Source organism: Protopterus annectens, chromosome 16.part0 (genome assembly GCF_019279795.1).
Source record: "Protopterus annectens isolate FY-2018-M chromosome 16.part0, PAN1.0, whole genome shotgun sequence".
NCBI lineage: Eukaryota > Metazoa > Chordata > Ceratodontiformes > Protopteridae > Protopterus > Protopterus annectens.
This window is the reverse complement of record NC_056750.1, coordinates 236,486,724-236,502,566: the sequence shown is the minus strand read 5'-3', so window position 1 is coordinate 236,502,566 and position 15,843 is coordinate 236,486,724. Positions and strand designations below refer to the sequence as shown.

The 15,843-nt window shown below is 43.2% G+C and overlaps 1 protein-coding gene across 1 annotated transcript in view; it reads right to left on the bottom strand.

Moving 5' to 3' along the window:
- LOC122790579 overlaps positions 1 to 15,843 on the bottom strand; it is a 1,409,443-nt gene that overhangs the window by 501,293 nt on the left and 892,307 nt on the right. The window contains exon 8 of the mRNA XM_044058105.1: positions 15,002 to 15,403. Within this exon, the coding sequence (XP_043914040.1) occupies positions 15,002 to 15,403 (402 nt within the window). The remainder of the gene's footprint in view (positions 1 to 15,001; positions 15,404 to 15,843) is intronic.

The window sequence follows — 15,843 nt, the reverse complement described above, 5'->3', positions numbered from 1 at the left end:
GTCCAACTCTGGTGTCCCCCATTTCTGGATTAGAATACTGAAGGTACTGGCGTCTAATTGCCACTCGTGTGGGACTAGGAGATTTCTGCTTAAGTCTGCCAGAGAGTTTTGTTTGCCTGGCAGGAATTGAGCTTGCAGATGAATCTGCATATCCAAGGCCGTGTTCCACAGGGTCATGGCTAGCCTGGAGAGTGGGTAAGAGTGGGATCCCCCCTACCTGTTGATGTACCAGATAACTGTGATGTCTGTTTTTATTAGCAGGGGTCCTGGTGAGAGTAGGGACCTGAAAGCTGTCAGTGTGCTTAACAGCTAGCATCACTATTTGGTTGATGTGCAGATGAGTTTGACTTGGGCTCCAGTGGCCCTGAATGCATTTGTCATCCAGGTGTGCCCCACAGGCATAGTCTGATGGGTCTGTGGTTAGGGTCTGGGCGGCGTGGGGTTGAGTAAAGGGAAGTCCCTTGTGGTTGCATGATGCTGCCCACCAAAGAAACTCTGTCCTTAGACAAAGTATGATAGGTATTACGGTTTCCAGGTCCTGAGAATGTTGCCACCAAGGACTTTTTAAGTACCACTGAAGTTTCCTCATATGCAGTCTGGCATACGGAATTAGTAGGATGCAAGAGGCCATGAACACTAGGACCTGCAGAATTTTCCTTGCGGATAGCTGGGTTCTGGTGGCCATTTGAGCAAAGTAGCCTGTCAGGCTTTTTTTTCTGGAGTAAGGAATGCAATCTAGGATGCTGTGTCCAAGCTTGTTCCCAGGAATATAATCTTTTGACTGGGGACTATAGTTTTGATTTTTTTTCGTTGATAGTGTACCCTAAGGAGGGTAGAAGGTTCTTTACAAATGTCAGGTGCTGCAACAATTGTTCCTGACTGTCTGCCTGAATCAGGCAATCGTCCAAGTATGGGTAAATTTGAATTTTCCTCTGCCTGCAGTAAACAGTGGCTGGAGACAAGCATCTTGTGAATACTCTGGGAGCAGTGGATAAGCCAAAGGGAAGTGCAGAGAACTGATAATGCATAGATCCTGCCCTGAAACATAGGTATTTCCTGCATGAGTCCCTGACAGGGATGTGCAGATAGGCTTCTTTTAAGGTTTAGGGTGGCTAATCAGGCATCTTTGGACAGCACAGGAAGAAGTTGCTGTAGGGTGAGCATTTTGAATTTTGGTGCCACCAGGAAGGTGTTTAGAGTGGAAAGATCTAGGATTGGGTGCCAAGTGCTCTCTTTTCTGGGTACCAGGAAAAGTTTGGAATAGAACCCTTGACCTATCTGTCCTGCCAGAACAGGTTGTATTGCTCTTATGGAGAGCAGGGATTGGACTTGGGTTGATGCTTCTCCCCACTGGTTTGGAGGAAGGTCTGGGAACCCTTTTGGGGTTGGCAGTGAGTAGAAGTAAAATTAGTACCCCTGGGATACAAAGTTGAGGACCCATTGGTCTTTGGTGATGGGGGGGGGGGGGGCAGTTTTTTGCATGAGGGGCAAGTTTTCCTCCTAGGGGCATGAGCATTTGGGCAGACGTGAGGAGTGGAATAGAAAAGTCATTGAGAATTCTTTCCGTAAGGGGGTGGCTTACCACTCCCTGTTTTTGAAGTGGAGGCACTCCATTTCTTAGATCTCTGCATACCCTGAGACTGAAGTCTGGGGGGGGGGGGGGTCTGTTTCCCCTGGGTCTAGTTTGAGTTGGCCTTAAGGGGAATGGAAAGGACCAATGTTTTGAGGGGTAATGCCTACTGAATATGGAAGGCTGCACTTGCAAGAAATCTTTGACTGTCTGCATAGATTTAGACTTTTCTTCCATCTTTTTTAGAACCTCTTCTGCTTTGGTGCCAAACAGATTGTCCTGGTTCAAAGGGACGAATAGTAATTTTGCTTTGACATGATCTGGCAAGGTCTGCTCCTTAAGCCAAGCATGCCTTCTCAGTACAGAACCAGTGACTGCTGCCCTGCAAGATGCTTCTAGGGTGTCAAAACCACATTGCAAAGTATGCTTGCTGACTTGGCTTGCAGAATGCATAAGCTCTTGCAATTCTTCATTTTCTGCGGTCTTTAAAGGTAGCTAATTTTTGCTTAATAAGTTCCATAATATGTTGCTGGTATTTCAGCATGTGAAACTGGTAATTCAATGCCCTAATGGCGAACGTTGCAGAGGTGTATACATTTTTAGCCCATCTGTCTAAAGCTTGGGAATCCCTGTCCGAAGGGGTGGGATTCTTAGCTGCAGTTGCTTTTATACCTTTAGGCCCCTGGGAAATGACCTCTGGGTCAGCAGTAGGATTTTTGAAAAGAAATTTGTGAGAGTCAGGGACTCTGTAGTACCTGCCTGGTTTCCATGGAGCAGGGGGCAAAGCATCAGCAGTTAGGTTGGATTCCATAATCATCCACAATATCCAGAACTGGAGGTATTGCTAAAGGTCTATGTTGAGGCAAATCTAGAAATTCTCCGAGTCTCTTTTTGGACTGAGGATAGCCTTGGCATTCCCAGTGGAAATGCTGTCTTAAAGTATGTAGGGTTTCACCAAAAGCAAAATCCTCTGGAGGGGAAGCAGAGGGAATGGATTTCTCTGCATCTGAATCCTCATAAGCAGATAAAGGCATGTCTTCATATTCAGAGACCTCAGAGTCAGACTCTTGGTCTGTTAAAGCTGCTGGGGACAGGTCTCTTTCTCTTAGCAGGAGAAGGTTGGCTTCCCCTAATCAGCATAGTTGGGAGTCTTCTGCCATTTTAAGCATTCAATGTTGTGGCAAGGAAGCAGGTGCTTGAGTTTGGGCCATCTGTTTTTTAGCCGTAGCTCGTACCCTTGGCCTTAAAAATTCATTAGTTTTAGACAGAACTGAAGAAGTGAAAGTCGTCATCGGTTTGTGTCAAATATCGGTAATGCGAAGAACTTCCTCAGAAGCCAGTGCCTGCACAGCGGCTTTGGACCCATCCAAGGTAGAGACATCCACAGGTTCCATAGTCAAAGAAGAGTCTTGCGGCATACCGGACTCAGAACAGGTCTTGGTAGCGGTCTGCAAATCCATCGAAGTGGGCATCAGGGGCTGCAAAAGCACCTCATTGAGTACCGGCGAACTGGCAACTAGCTTAACGGAAGCGTCGGCAGTTTTGGACCTGTGCGGTCTTGTCTTTATCCTTACGTTTTTTCGGAAGATCGGTAGTCGGATGGCTTACCAAAGCCATTTCGGAATACAGAGATCAAGAGTGAAAGTATTTAGCGACAATAAGGGCCCAACGACGAATAATTCGGGCGTTTAAGAAAGCACAAAACCGACAGCGAGGTACGTCGTGGTCTGGGCCTAAACAGGTGACGCAATAAGAATGGAAATCTCGGTGTGGTATTTGCTTTCCACAGGCGAGACAATTGTTATTCTGACATCAATTAGAGCAAGAAAAAAGGATTCCCAATGGGGTACTTAGCTTTAGAAGACTTCAAGATGATTCAATTCGCAAACAGAAACTCAGGTAGCGGCTGAACGGCATTCGTGCAAAAGAACAGTTATGTACACTTACCATAAATGTAGATGCTCCGAGTATTTACTGTTGCAGTCATCACACTTAGGTTATCTGCCTGCAGGAAGCCCTCAGTCAGCCTGAATACCAGTCTTGGGATTTCTGCATCGGATGCTGTCGCCTCTTCCATGACGTCAGGTCGTCAGAGGTACAAAACATGCAGCATACGCCATTACATCAGTTTTTCTTGCCCCAGATGTCAGAAGCCCCCAAAATAGGAAGCAATCAAATGGTGTGCAACACCTCCAGTAAAAAGTAAATACCATTTCCATAAGATATGGCCAAAAAACAGGATAGGTAGAAAGTACAGAAAAGACAGGGGGCTGGAGGGAGGGTACCCAGGATTGCAACAGTGAATACACTCGAACATCTACATTTACGGTAAGTGTACTATGTTCTTCCTGTTTCACTGCTGCAGTCATCACACTTGGGTTGATTCCCAAAGCTGAGGAAGGATGGAGGCAGTCAAGAATTATTAGGGCTGGCTAGCAGGCCTTGTAAGACTGCTGTGGCAAATCCAGCTCTGGATTTAGAAAAGATAGATAAGTGGTAATGCTTGGAGAAGGTATGTACAGAACTCCAGGTTTCAGCTTCCAGGATGTCCTGGTAGGGACTCCCCTGAGAAATGCTGTAGAGGTTGAGGTAGCATTAGTGGAATGAGGTCTGATCCCCTGTGGGATAGGTTTTCCATGGTGTTTGTAGCAGAAATTGATGCAGTGCGCTATCCATTTAGAAATGGTTTACTTTGAAATGGCCTTGCCCTCTGCCCCTGTAGCAAAGCTGACCAGCAGCTGATCAGATTTTCTGAAAGGTTTAGTCCTGTCAAGGTAGAACCTGAGCTGTCTGTGCACGTCCAAGGAGTGCAGGATCCTTTTCCCTTTATTCTGAGGATTAGGAAAAAAAGGTTGGTAAATGGATGGATTGATATAAAGCAACACTGGATACCACCTTGGGCATAAATGATGGGTTAGTCCAGAGGGAAACCCTGTCCGCATGGAAGATAATGAAGGGTTCCACAGCCATAAGGGCCTGTAACTCAGACACTCTTCTTGCTGAAGTGATGGCTAGAAGTAAGGCTGTTTTCCAAGAGAGGAATTTTAACACTGCTGTAGCAGCAAGCTCTGAAGGGGGGGGGGGGGGGGCGTGAATTTCTCTAGTACAAATTTAAGGTCCCAGGCAGGAGTGGGAGCTCTCCTTGGGGGTCTTAAATTGTTAGCTCCTCTCAGGAACTGTTTGATCAGAGGGTGAGAGAAGTGGGGTGGCTCAGTATTGTAATGAGCTGAGATGGCAGAGGCATGAATCTTAATTGATGAGAAGGATAGACCTTTGTGGAGCAGCTCTGCTAGATAAGCTGGGATTTGAGGTAAGGTGGGCACGGCTGTGACCTTTTCTTGACACTAGCTCCAAAAACAGTATCTTTTCCACTTTTCTGAACAGGATTTCCTAGTACTAGGCCTCCTGGCCTCAAGGATAACATCCAGCACCTGTTTGTGGAGGGTTGTCTGTCTTTATCAAGAGTTGTCCTGGCAGGATAAGGTATTTGAAGGCTGTCGGTGCATTCTGTACAGCTAACGTTTCTTTTTGACTGCTATGCAGGTGAATTTGTCCTGGGCTCCATTTGCCCTTGAATGCATTCGCCTGCCATGTGAGCTCCCCATGCATAGTCTGTTGTCAGGGTTTGGGCAGCGGGGGGTTGAGTGAAAGGGAGTCCTTTGTTGTGGTTGCAAGCCTCTGTCCACCAAAGGAACTCTGTCCTTAGGCAAGGAATGATAGGAATCACTGTTTCCAGGTCCTGAGAATGTTGACACCAGAGACTTTTTAAGTACCACTGAAGTTTTCTCATATGCAGTCTTGCATATGGAATTAGTAGAATGCATGAGGCCATGAACCTTGCAGTATTTTTCTTGCAGATAGCTGGGTTTGGGTGGCCAGTAGTTTGAAGTAATTTGTCAAATAAACCTGTTTTTCTGGAGTGAGGAATGCCATCTGGGAAGTTGCGTTCAAGCTTGCTCCCAGGAATACAATCTTTCGGCTGGGTACCATATGTAATTTCTTTTCATTGACGGTGTATCCCAGTGAAGTTAGAAGTCTTTTTACAAATGCCAGGAGCTGAAGTAGCAATTCCCGACTGTCCGCCTGAATCAGTCACTTATCCAAGTATGGGTAGATTTGAATATTTTTCTGCCTGCAGTATGCAAAGGCTGGAGTAAGGCACTTTGTGAATACCCTGGGCACAGTAGATGAGCCAAAGGGAAGTACAGAGAACTGATAGTGCATAGAGCCTGCCCTGAAACGTAGATATTTTCTGCAAGATTCCCTTATTTTAAGTCTAGGGTGACTAGCCAGGAGTCCTTGGTTAGCATAGGAAGCAGCTGCTGGAGTGTATGCATTCTGAATTTTGGTACCACCAGGAAGGTGTTGAGAGTTGACAGACCCAGAATAGGGCGCCAAGAGTTCTCTTTTCTGGGCACCAGGAACAGTCTGGAGTAGAAACCCTGTCCCCTTTGCTCTGTTGGAACAGGTTGAATAGCCCTGATACTGAGAAGAGAAAGTACTTGCTTTTGGGCCTCTGCCCACTGGTTTGGAGGAAGGTCTGGCAATCTGCTTGGACTGGCAGTGAGTGGAAGTAGAATCTGTATCCCTGGGATACAATGTTTAAGATCCATCAGTCCTGGGTAATATACTCTTTGCATGCAGGGCGAGTTTTCCTCCTAAGGTTGCAAGTACTTGGGCATGACTGGGAAGGATGAAAGACAAGTCATTGTGAACTTTTTCCATAAGTGAGTGGCTTATCACTCACTGTTTTTGAGGAGGGAGGACTCTACTGTTTAGATCTGTGCATACCCTGAGACTGTAGTCTTTGTGGTCTGCTGCCCCTGGGTTTGGGCTGAGAAGGTCTGGGAGGGACTGGAAGGGACCAGTTTTTTGAAAGCCAGTGCCTACTGAATCTAGGTGGCTGTACCTGTAAGAAATCTTTAACAGTTTGCATAGCTTTTTCCTCCATCTTTTTAAGAACTTCTTCTGCTTTTGAGCCAAACAAACATTCTTGGTTTAATGTAGCATCTGGCAATTTTGCTATAACATGGTCTGGCAAGATTTGATCTTTCAGCCAAGCATGGCTTCTCAGAACAGACATAGTGACAGCAGCCCTGCAAGATGCTTCTAAGGCATGAAAACCACACTGCAAAGTATGTTTACCAACTTGGTTTGCAGAATGCGTCAACTCTTTTAAGTCTTTATTTTCTGCACAATCAGGAATCAACAACATTTTTTGTTTAATTAGTTCCATAATATGCTGCTGGTACTTCAACATGTGAAACTGGCAATTTAAAGCCCTAATGGCAAGAGTTGTAGAGGTATATATACCTTCTTACCCCATCTGTCTAGAGCCTTAGAATCCCTGTCCGAAGGGGTAGGGTTTTTGGCTGAAGTAGCCTTAACACCTTTATGTCCCTGGGAAATGGTCTCTGGATCCGCAGCGGGATTTTTGAAGAGAAATTTGAGAGAGTCAGGTACGCTGTAGTACTGGTCAGGCTTTCTAGAAGCTGGTGGTAAAGTTATCAGAGGAAAGACTGGATTCCATGAAGAAATCATCTATAACATCCAGGACAGGGGGTATAGCTAGTGGCCTATGCTGAGGCAAGTCTAAAAATTCCCCAAGTCTCTTTTTGGACTGTGTGTAGTCCTGGCATTCCCAGCGGAAATGCTCTCTTAGGGTATGGAGGTTTCACCGAAAGAAAAGTCCTCGGGGGGGGGGGGGGGGCAGGCAGAGGGAATGGAATCCTCTGCATCTGAATCCTCATAGGTAGATAAGGGTATGTCCTGGTAATCACAGGGGTCAGAGTCATCGGACTCATGGTCTGTAGAATCAGAAGGAAAATCAATTATTTGTCCTTTAGAGGGGGAAGGCTGGCTTCCCCTAATTAAAGTAATAAGGTCTTCAGCCATTCTAAGCATTTGTTTCTGTGGCATGGGAGCTTGAGAATGCGCTTTGGTCGTTGGTTTCCTAGATGTAGTGCGAACTCTGGGCCTGAGAAATTCAGTAGTTTTAGTCATTAACGAAGTAGCCAGTTTAATATGAACATTGGAAGGTCTGAATACACCCTCAGAAGCCGGTGCCTGCACAGCAGCTCCGGACCCATCCAAGGTAGAGACATCTGCAGGTTCCATAGTCGAAGAAGCATATTGTAGCATTATCTGACTCTGAATGGTTCTCAGTAGAGGTCTGCGAATCTGCAGAAGCGGGTAACAGTGGCTGCGAAAGCGCCTCACTGAGTACTGGCGGCTAGCTTAACAGAAGCATCGTCGGCAGTTTTGGACCTATGCGGTCTGTCTTTATCCTTGTTTTTTTTTGGAAGATCGGTAGTCGGATGGCTTATTGAAGCCATTTCGGAATACGGAGAACGACAGTGAAAAAATTGAGACAAAAATAGCCCAACGACGAATAGTTCGGGCGTTGAACAAGGCACAAAACCGATAGCGAGGGACGTCGTGGTCTGGGCCTAAACAGGTGAAGCAGTAAGAATGAAAATCTCTGTGAGGTATTTGCTTTCCACAGGCAAGACAATTGTTAACTTTTTCTGACATCGGTTAGAGCAAGAAAAAAGGATCCCCAAAGGGGTACTTAAGCTTTAGAAGGACTTCAGGTTTGAAACTCAAAAAATGAAAATTTCAGTTAGCGGCCGACCGGCACTTGTGAACTGCTTCTGCTTCAGGTTCCCGCACAGCAAGAAAAGCTGATGTAATGGCGTCGGCTGCATGTTTTATACCCCTGACGACCTGACGTCATGGAAGAGGTGACAGCATTCGATGCAGAAATCCCAAGACTCTGGTATTCGGGCCGACTGAGGGCTATCTGCAGGCAGATAACCCAAGTGCGATGACTGCAACAGTGAAACATGAACATCTGCTTCGGGCTCCTCAGCAAGAAAGACTGACGTAATGGCGTCGGCTGCCTGTTTTTATAACCTTGACAACCTGACATCAGTCATGGAGCGACAGCAACTGACGCAGAAATACTAAGTCTCTGGTATTCGGGCCAACTGAGGGCTACCTGCAGGCAGATAACCCATCTCTGGTATTCGGGCCAACTGAGGGCTACCTGCAAGCAGATAACCCAAGTGTGATGAATGCAACAGTGAAACACGAAGATCATCAGATCTTTGGCTCCGAGGACAGCCCCGATGGATCTTGGATCAGAACGCTCTGAAACCGTGGGTTGGATCAAAGGAGAAGATATCAAGGGGGAAGTGGAAAATGGATGACTCGCAGAGCCATTGCGAACTGGAGCTGGGAGAACCCACATATGAATCCGTGCTCTGAGGAACTTCCTCATTATCCTATCCACATCATCGGCTTCTGAAAGGCCCCTTGAAGACCTAAAGAATGATGTGATAAATGGAGGTCTGGAATGTGTTCTAAGAGATCCCTCCAGGAAAGGAAAAGGGAGCGTAGATGAGACAGAATCCAGGAGAAGCAGGGGTGGGGGTTGGGGTGAATCCATGGGGACCCAGGTTTTGAAGCAGTTGGATCCAAGAATGATGGATCCGACTTCAAATGAGCCACCTACAAAGGTGCATAAGAAGGAACAGGTGTTGGAGATGGATCAGAAGACCTCTTAAAGAACTTCTCCCTTGGCGTTGACTCAGGCTTACTTCTGTCAGTTTTTTTAGTAAGGGTTTGAGCCCCAGCAACCAAAGAAGAGGCGGTAGATGGTATAAGGCCTCTTAAAATGAGTGTGTTCCGTCAACCAGTCAAAGCTCTGGCACTAAAACCAGAGCAGCTATAACAATAACAGTCAGTCTACTTCTAGATGAGCAGGACCTAGGAAATAGACGCATTCCCTGTGGGCACTGGAGCTGGCCAGATGTAATGTATTTCTGGAAATCAGTCGACTTGTCAGACATGTTAGAGCACCACAATGCCAAAAAAAAAAAAAAAAGATATTAAAACAAACTCTAAGAGTAAATAAATGTTTTTTTTTAATAGAATGGAGAACAGAAAGTAGAAAACTACCAAGAATGGTAGAAGAAATACTCCTAAGAGTAAGGAATACCAACAATGGTAGGAAGGGTTCCAAAAATAATGGTAGCCGAAAAGTAGCAGAAAACAGCTAAAAACTGTTCAAGATTATGGGCAGGAAGGTGAGAAGGTAAAATGTACAGAAATTAAAGATATATAACAAAGACCCAGAACTGGATGAACGCCAGTAAAAAGCTAGACAGTAAAGGGATCCACGTCTGAAGCTAATGGCAGCAAATGAGATCTGAGGTATGTTAGGTTGGTGGGACAATTATGGGTAAGGGGAGGAGCTTGAGAGTTCTTGGATCAGAAGATCTGGTAGAAGCGGCAGAGTCAGATCAGTCTCTCTGATCCAAACCCATCAGTTGAGGAATGAATGAAAAGGACATCAGATCAAGTTTTAACTTCGATCGAGAGAACAATTACCAGTCACATACAATGGTCAAACAATAAGTCAGGCGAGTACAAGCACAAATGTTAAGTGTTACAAAAGTCCTTCTTAAAGTGTTGCTAAAAATTCTCAACGTCTCGCAAAGGATTTAACAAAGATGGCACAGAAGGTGCCACTGCTCTTCAAACAGAATTTTACACAGTGGGATCTGCTACAGACTAGTGAAATCTGGGTGAACCAAATTAAATGGCATGTCTATGTTGCTTTTAATTTCTCCCTTTTTATTTGGCGATAACCTTTTTCCATCAAGAAATATCACACCTATACTCAAAATACCCACACAGCTCAACATTACTTGCAAGCCTACAGATTGACACAATTATTCTAAATTTCAACTTTTCTCCAAATAAACCCTCAAAAAATATCAAACAATTAGTCTGCTACAACTGACCCTGACAATCTACTCAGCGAATAGTTTAAAAGAGCAGCTGAGGCTACTGCATATCCATTCTCAATTCTGATAAAAAAATCAATCCATATTGGAGTCTCACTGCTACTGAAAAACATCCATTATTCCACAGTCCAGGGACGGAATCAATACAGACCTTTCAAAACATAGACCAAATGCCATTTATCTCCCATATGAAAAATATTAGAAAAATGGAGTCATACAAAACTTCTCAACTATTTAGTACTGAATCATCTTATGCCTTCAAACCAACATGGCTTCGGTCCTCATCACAGCACAACTGCTTTGCTGAATTTTGAGAATGCTGTCAACACCCATAGAAATGCTGGAAGCTTAGTCTCCAATACTACCTCTCATCAGGAACACTTACATAAACTCATCCTTAAGGCCCTCCAGCTCTTCACTGCATGATTCCACAGTTAACTCTCAAAAATAGCCCAAGCAAAATTTTATTTATTATTTTATTTAACATGGTTGGCATTTCTTTTGTCATGTTGGTGCAGTAGTTAGCGTTGTCGTCTCACAGCAAGAGGTTCTCTGGTCTGATTCTTGGCTGGAGTGCCTTCTGTGCGGAGTCTGCATGTCCTCCCTGTGGTCGAGAGAGTTTTAAAGACATGCAGTAGGTGTGTGCGTGCACGTGTCTTCTGTGAAGGTTGGGCACCAGGCTGACAACTCGACACCATAAAAACTCCACTGCCAATCAATCTGCACGTCAGTGATCTGCTGTGGTAACCCCTAATGGGAGAAGCTGAAAAACACTGGTATTTTATTTAACATTTGTTTACCAGGAAAGACAGACTGGGACAGAGCCCATTTTCATTGGAGGCCTGGGAAGAAATGCTCCAGGTGCATGTCTTTGGAATATGGGAAGAAACCCACACAAACGCGGAGAGGACTTGCAGACTCCACACAGAAAGCACCCCAGCACAGAATCAAAGTGGAGAATGTCTTGCTGTGAGGCGACAATGCTAACTGCTGCAAAAACGATTTTGCCACCTTCTAGCCAGTAACTACTGGCATCCTACAAGAATCTATAATAGGCCCCGTACGTTTCAACATAGATTTCATAGACTGTTACTAGGCTAACGACCCAGGGGGCCTTTCTAATCCTAGCCATGTTTTCTCGAAAGAAAAATGATGCATCTGAAAGGGACATAGAGAGCCAGGCATTTCTAAGCTACGTCTGTCCATAAGGTACATGGGTGCCAGGCCCAGTATAAATTTCCTATTCCCCATCCAACGGTCTAGGTTGCACAAACTGGGTAACAGACAAACTCAGCTTCACATGGATGGGAAGGCTGTTCCATAGGAGGGGCAGTCTCCAGGACACGCATCCATCTCTCCAGCATGTTCTGTTTAAATCACAGACAAAATTTAGACCCCTAGACCTTGTACTTCTGGTACTCTGATTTATGAATATGTAGTAGATTCATAAGTGTGGGGTTTACGGATGCCTTGTAAGCCAGGCATAGATCACCTCTCAGCAATCTTTAGAAGACTGAGTACAGGGAAAGGGTTTTAAGGTGCTCTGCATAAGGCAGGTTTGTTACACTTTGTATTATTTTTGCAAGGAACTTCTGAGGTCGCTCAAGTTCCTGCATATGCTTGGTCAGGTACATACCAAAGGGAGCCCTGTACTCTGCTGACCTCTTTGGACCTAGACAACAACATGCCCTTGCTTACAAGTTGCGCAACATAAAAGGGATTACTCAACACTGTGCCTACGTGGCGGCCGGAGGTAAGACTACTGTCTACATGGGTATCCAGATCCTTGCACACTGTTTCGACTCTTAGGGGTATATTAACATGGTAATTAGACGAGATGGTTGACTTAAAGCATGATTTAACATATTCATAAATAACCTCTACACTTGTTACAAAAATACTACCCTAGTTCAATATGCTGATGGCTTGACCTTAATCTGCACTGCCAAAACTCCCTCTAAACTCCAAGATCTTACATAACAATCCTTATTGACTGCAACATGGCTAAATAATTCATAACTAATTCTAAACTCTATAAAAATACTTCTCTTTACCCTAAAACAACAGTATTTACTATCACCACGGTCAACTCTAGCATGATAGAACAAGTAAAGCACACAAAATTACTGGGCATCTTCATTTAAGATTTGACCACCATATAGAACACATGGTTAAAAAATTCATCAAAAACTAGGTACAATATACAGTAAAAACTTGCCTCACTGACGTGACCAGAAGACGTACTGAATCAACTTTGTTACTGCCATCTCTTATCCATGTTGCTTCAATCTTCTCTAACCAAGTCTCAACTATCCAAATTTGAGCAATGCTAAAATAAAATAGCCAAACTTGCTGTAAACTAACAGAAGACACCACTGCCTAGCACTCACAGAATTAAACTGGTTAAACTAGCACATCAGCTAGCTCTTTCACAGCCAACTACAAAAGCCAGGCTCTTCTACAAACCAGAAAATTGCCCACTCTAACTTAATACAGCACTACTCTCCCAATAAAATTGTATACTCTACAGAAAAGTCCTTATAACCAAATCATCTAATACTGTAGGTGGCTCTCTATACTCAGTGTAGTTAAACTATGGAACCACATACCACTACCACTGAAGTCTACTGAGAATGCAAACTCGTTTAAAACACAACTTAAAACTTCCCCTGTCAAATCAAAAGATCTTCTCCTATACCTCCAGAATAATGATGATGATAACAACCAGGTACTCCCACCACGGAAAAATGAAAATCAATGAACAACTCAGAGTTCCTGAACAGCCAGTGTAACACAGTCAATGAAATGACAATAATTCCCTTCTGTTATAATCACGAATCCAAAGTGTAGACACAAAACAATTTTAATGAGTAAGCGCTTTCGCGTGGTCACCACCACGCTTCATCAGACAGTACAAATAACATCTCTAGTACATCTATTTATACAGATGGGTAAAAAAGGGCGCCAAATTAAAACCAATGCATTAAGCATTGTTACCAATTAATTAAATAATTAGTCAATTAAGGACTTTACGTGGATGCACAAGCTTAAAAAGAACACAGAATTCTATAGTAAGCAATAGTTTTTGTAAGCAATTTCTCCAGCTAGTATTCAGGACTGCAGGTAAGTGCTCACGGCGAATAGATGGATGGATGCATTTAGACAAGCCAACAATTGCAAAAGTATCTCATCATATTCATATACAGAATAAAAAAGCACAAATATTATTGCTGTTTTTTGCTATACCTCCAGAATAAATGTCATTGTAATTTTCAGTTTACCATATTGTCAATTTCACCTTATTAAGAATCTTATGCCCCACATCCAGTCTTCACCAATAACTGAATAGTTTTACTAGCATCTCCCAACCATATACACAGTTATGTGACAACACTTGCCACCCCACCTCTATACTTTAAATATAAACCTTATAATGACCATATGGAATCGTCTCTGAACTGGATTAATACCCCACCTCTCAACTACATGAATATTTTATGCCTCACGAGTTCCTACTTCCATTTCTTTGCATTTTTAATCATGATATCTATTACCTGTTTGACAAACTCACTGATAAATCTCTTCAAATGCTCAATGTTAAATATCTGTGAAATGGACAAGTATATTTTACTCTACAATAGTTTTCATTTCATATGAATGCACTCTAGATAGCAAATGTGTAATTGTTAATGCATATTATGTAATGTTTGTTCGTGTACATTACTGAACCTGTTTAAAATTGTACTAGAACTTTTCTACTTGCCTCTGCTAAAAAAAGGAGACTAAATACAGCAGGGCAAACCCAGTAAACAAAGACAACAATAAAATTTAAAGGAAAATCAAATAATTTAGAAAACACTTAAAATATTAACCACCAAGACATCCACTTACCTGAAAAGATTCTCAGGTGTGAAAATGTGCAGTTCTTTGTTGAAGGGGTATACAAATTTATTGCAGATATAGTTACCACTGCAAACAAGCTAAAAAACTAAATAAATGAAACACAGGAGAGCTTCAAACATTACAAACTTCATCTGTTTTATGTCTGAAGCTTTTTCACGCTATATACAAATTTTTAATTTTTGACTAAATGCAATGCCCCTTGATGCTCTTAATGCAAGTCTGTCTGATGACATTTCTCCAAAGTTAAGGTGATCTAAGAAGTTGCTTATTACTACTCTAGAGCATCACAAGTGTTTTAACCAGACTTTGCTCCCAGTTCCTGCCTCTACAAATGTACTTATCCATTATTAACATCTTGAAGTCCAACATTCACAACAGCCAGATTTTACACATAGCGAGAGCTTTAAACTGGATAGGGGATCTCTTGAAGTATACGTAATTCCAGTTACAGCTGATAATAAAATCCAAGCTGCTGGATATACCAGATCTGATGACTGCCTACATGTATGCTAAAATACACAACAATAATCTTTGAAGTACCTATAAAATAAAGTCATTACTCAATGCCTACGGTTAAAAATTTAAATGGAGTATGCACCTCAGCATTGCAGAAAGGAATTCTAAACAGAAAAGTTTGACAGAGGCAACTGTCAACCTATCAACGGGAAAGGATGATGGAAAAGTGATTAGGGAGTAAGCCCTTGTAATTCCTTACCTTCATCACTACTGTATTCCATTTCTGAGGTGCCTGTATGCTGAGCAGAATCAAACATCTTCTTAAGTTCACTGTAAAAAGGGGGCATTTTTACAGATGATACCTTTCCAGTCTGATAAAGCTGTACTGCTGTCAAATATTGTCTCTTCAGTACCTTCCACTTTGCTCGGCACTGAATGCCTGACTTTTTATATCCTCCTGCTTTCAGATGTTCAGAGGCCAATTTAAAGAAAGCTCCGTTGCCCTTATTGGAGGGTGTGTAGACATCCCACTGCTTCCTGGAGGAAATAAAGTTGAGTAAACGAAGGGTTTCGTCAACAGTCCAATTCATCCTTGTTCGATGATGAACACTCGACAGCTTTGCTACAGACATTGTTCTGGATTCAGGATCTTCATAATCCACTGCACGGAAAACAGAATTAAGAAACGTACAGCAAAATATTTAAGTTCTTTGTGAAACAGTTCTTTCAGTAATACAGTTAGAACTCAGAAATCTGTAAGGGTGGACTCGAACTGGACTCTCCAACATGTGGTTGATTTTTTGAAGACCTATTTATTCTTCAAGGACAGCTTGTTTTGGGTCCAGCCAACTGAAAGGAACTTTAATTTTGTTTTCATTTGGGGAGTTGTACCCTCCACACCTACATTATGACAGACTCTATGCACCCCCCTATTCCAACCAAGTCTGAGTCTGCCTAACCTCAGGGGGTAAGTTACAATAAAGAGAAAAAATCAATGAAAGTCCTGTTCTACTGGCTGATCAATTCTCATTTAAACAAATATTCTGGTCTACAAGATAAACTTCCAGGATGGCATACCTTCTGGCTTTATCATATGATCTC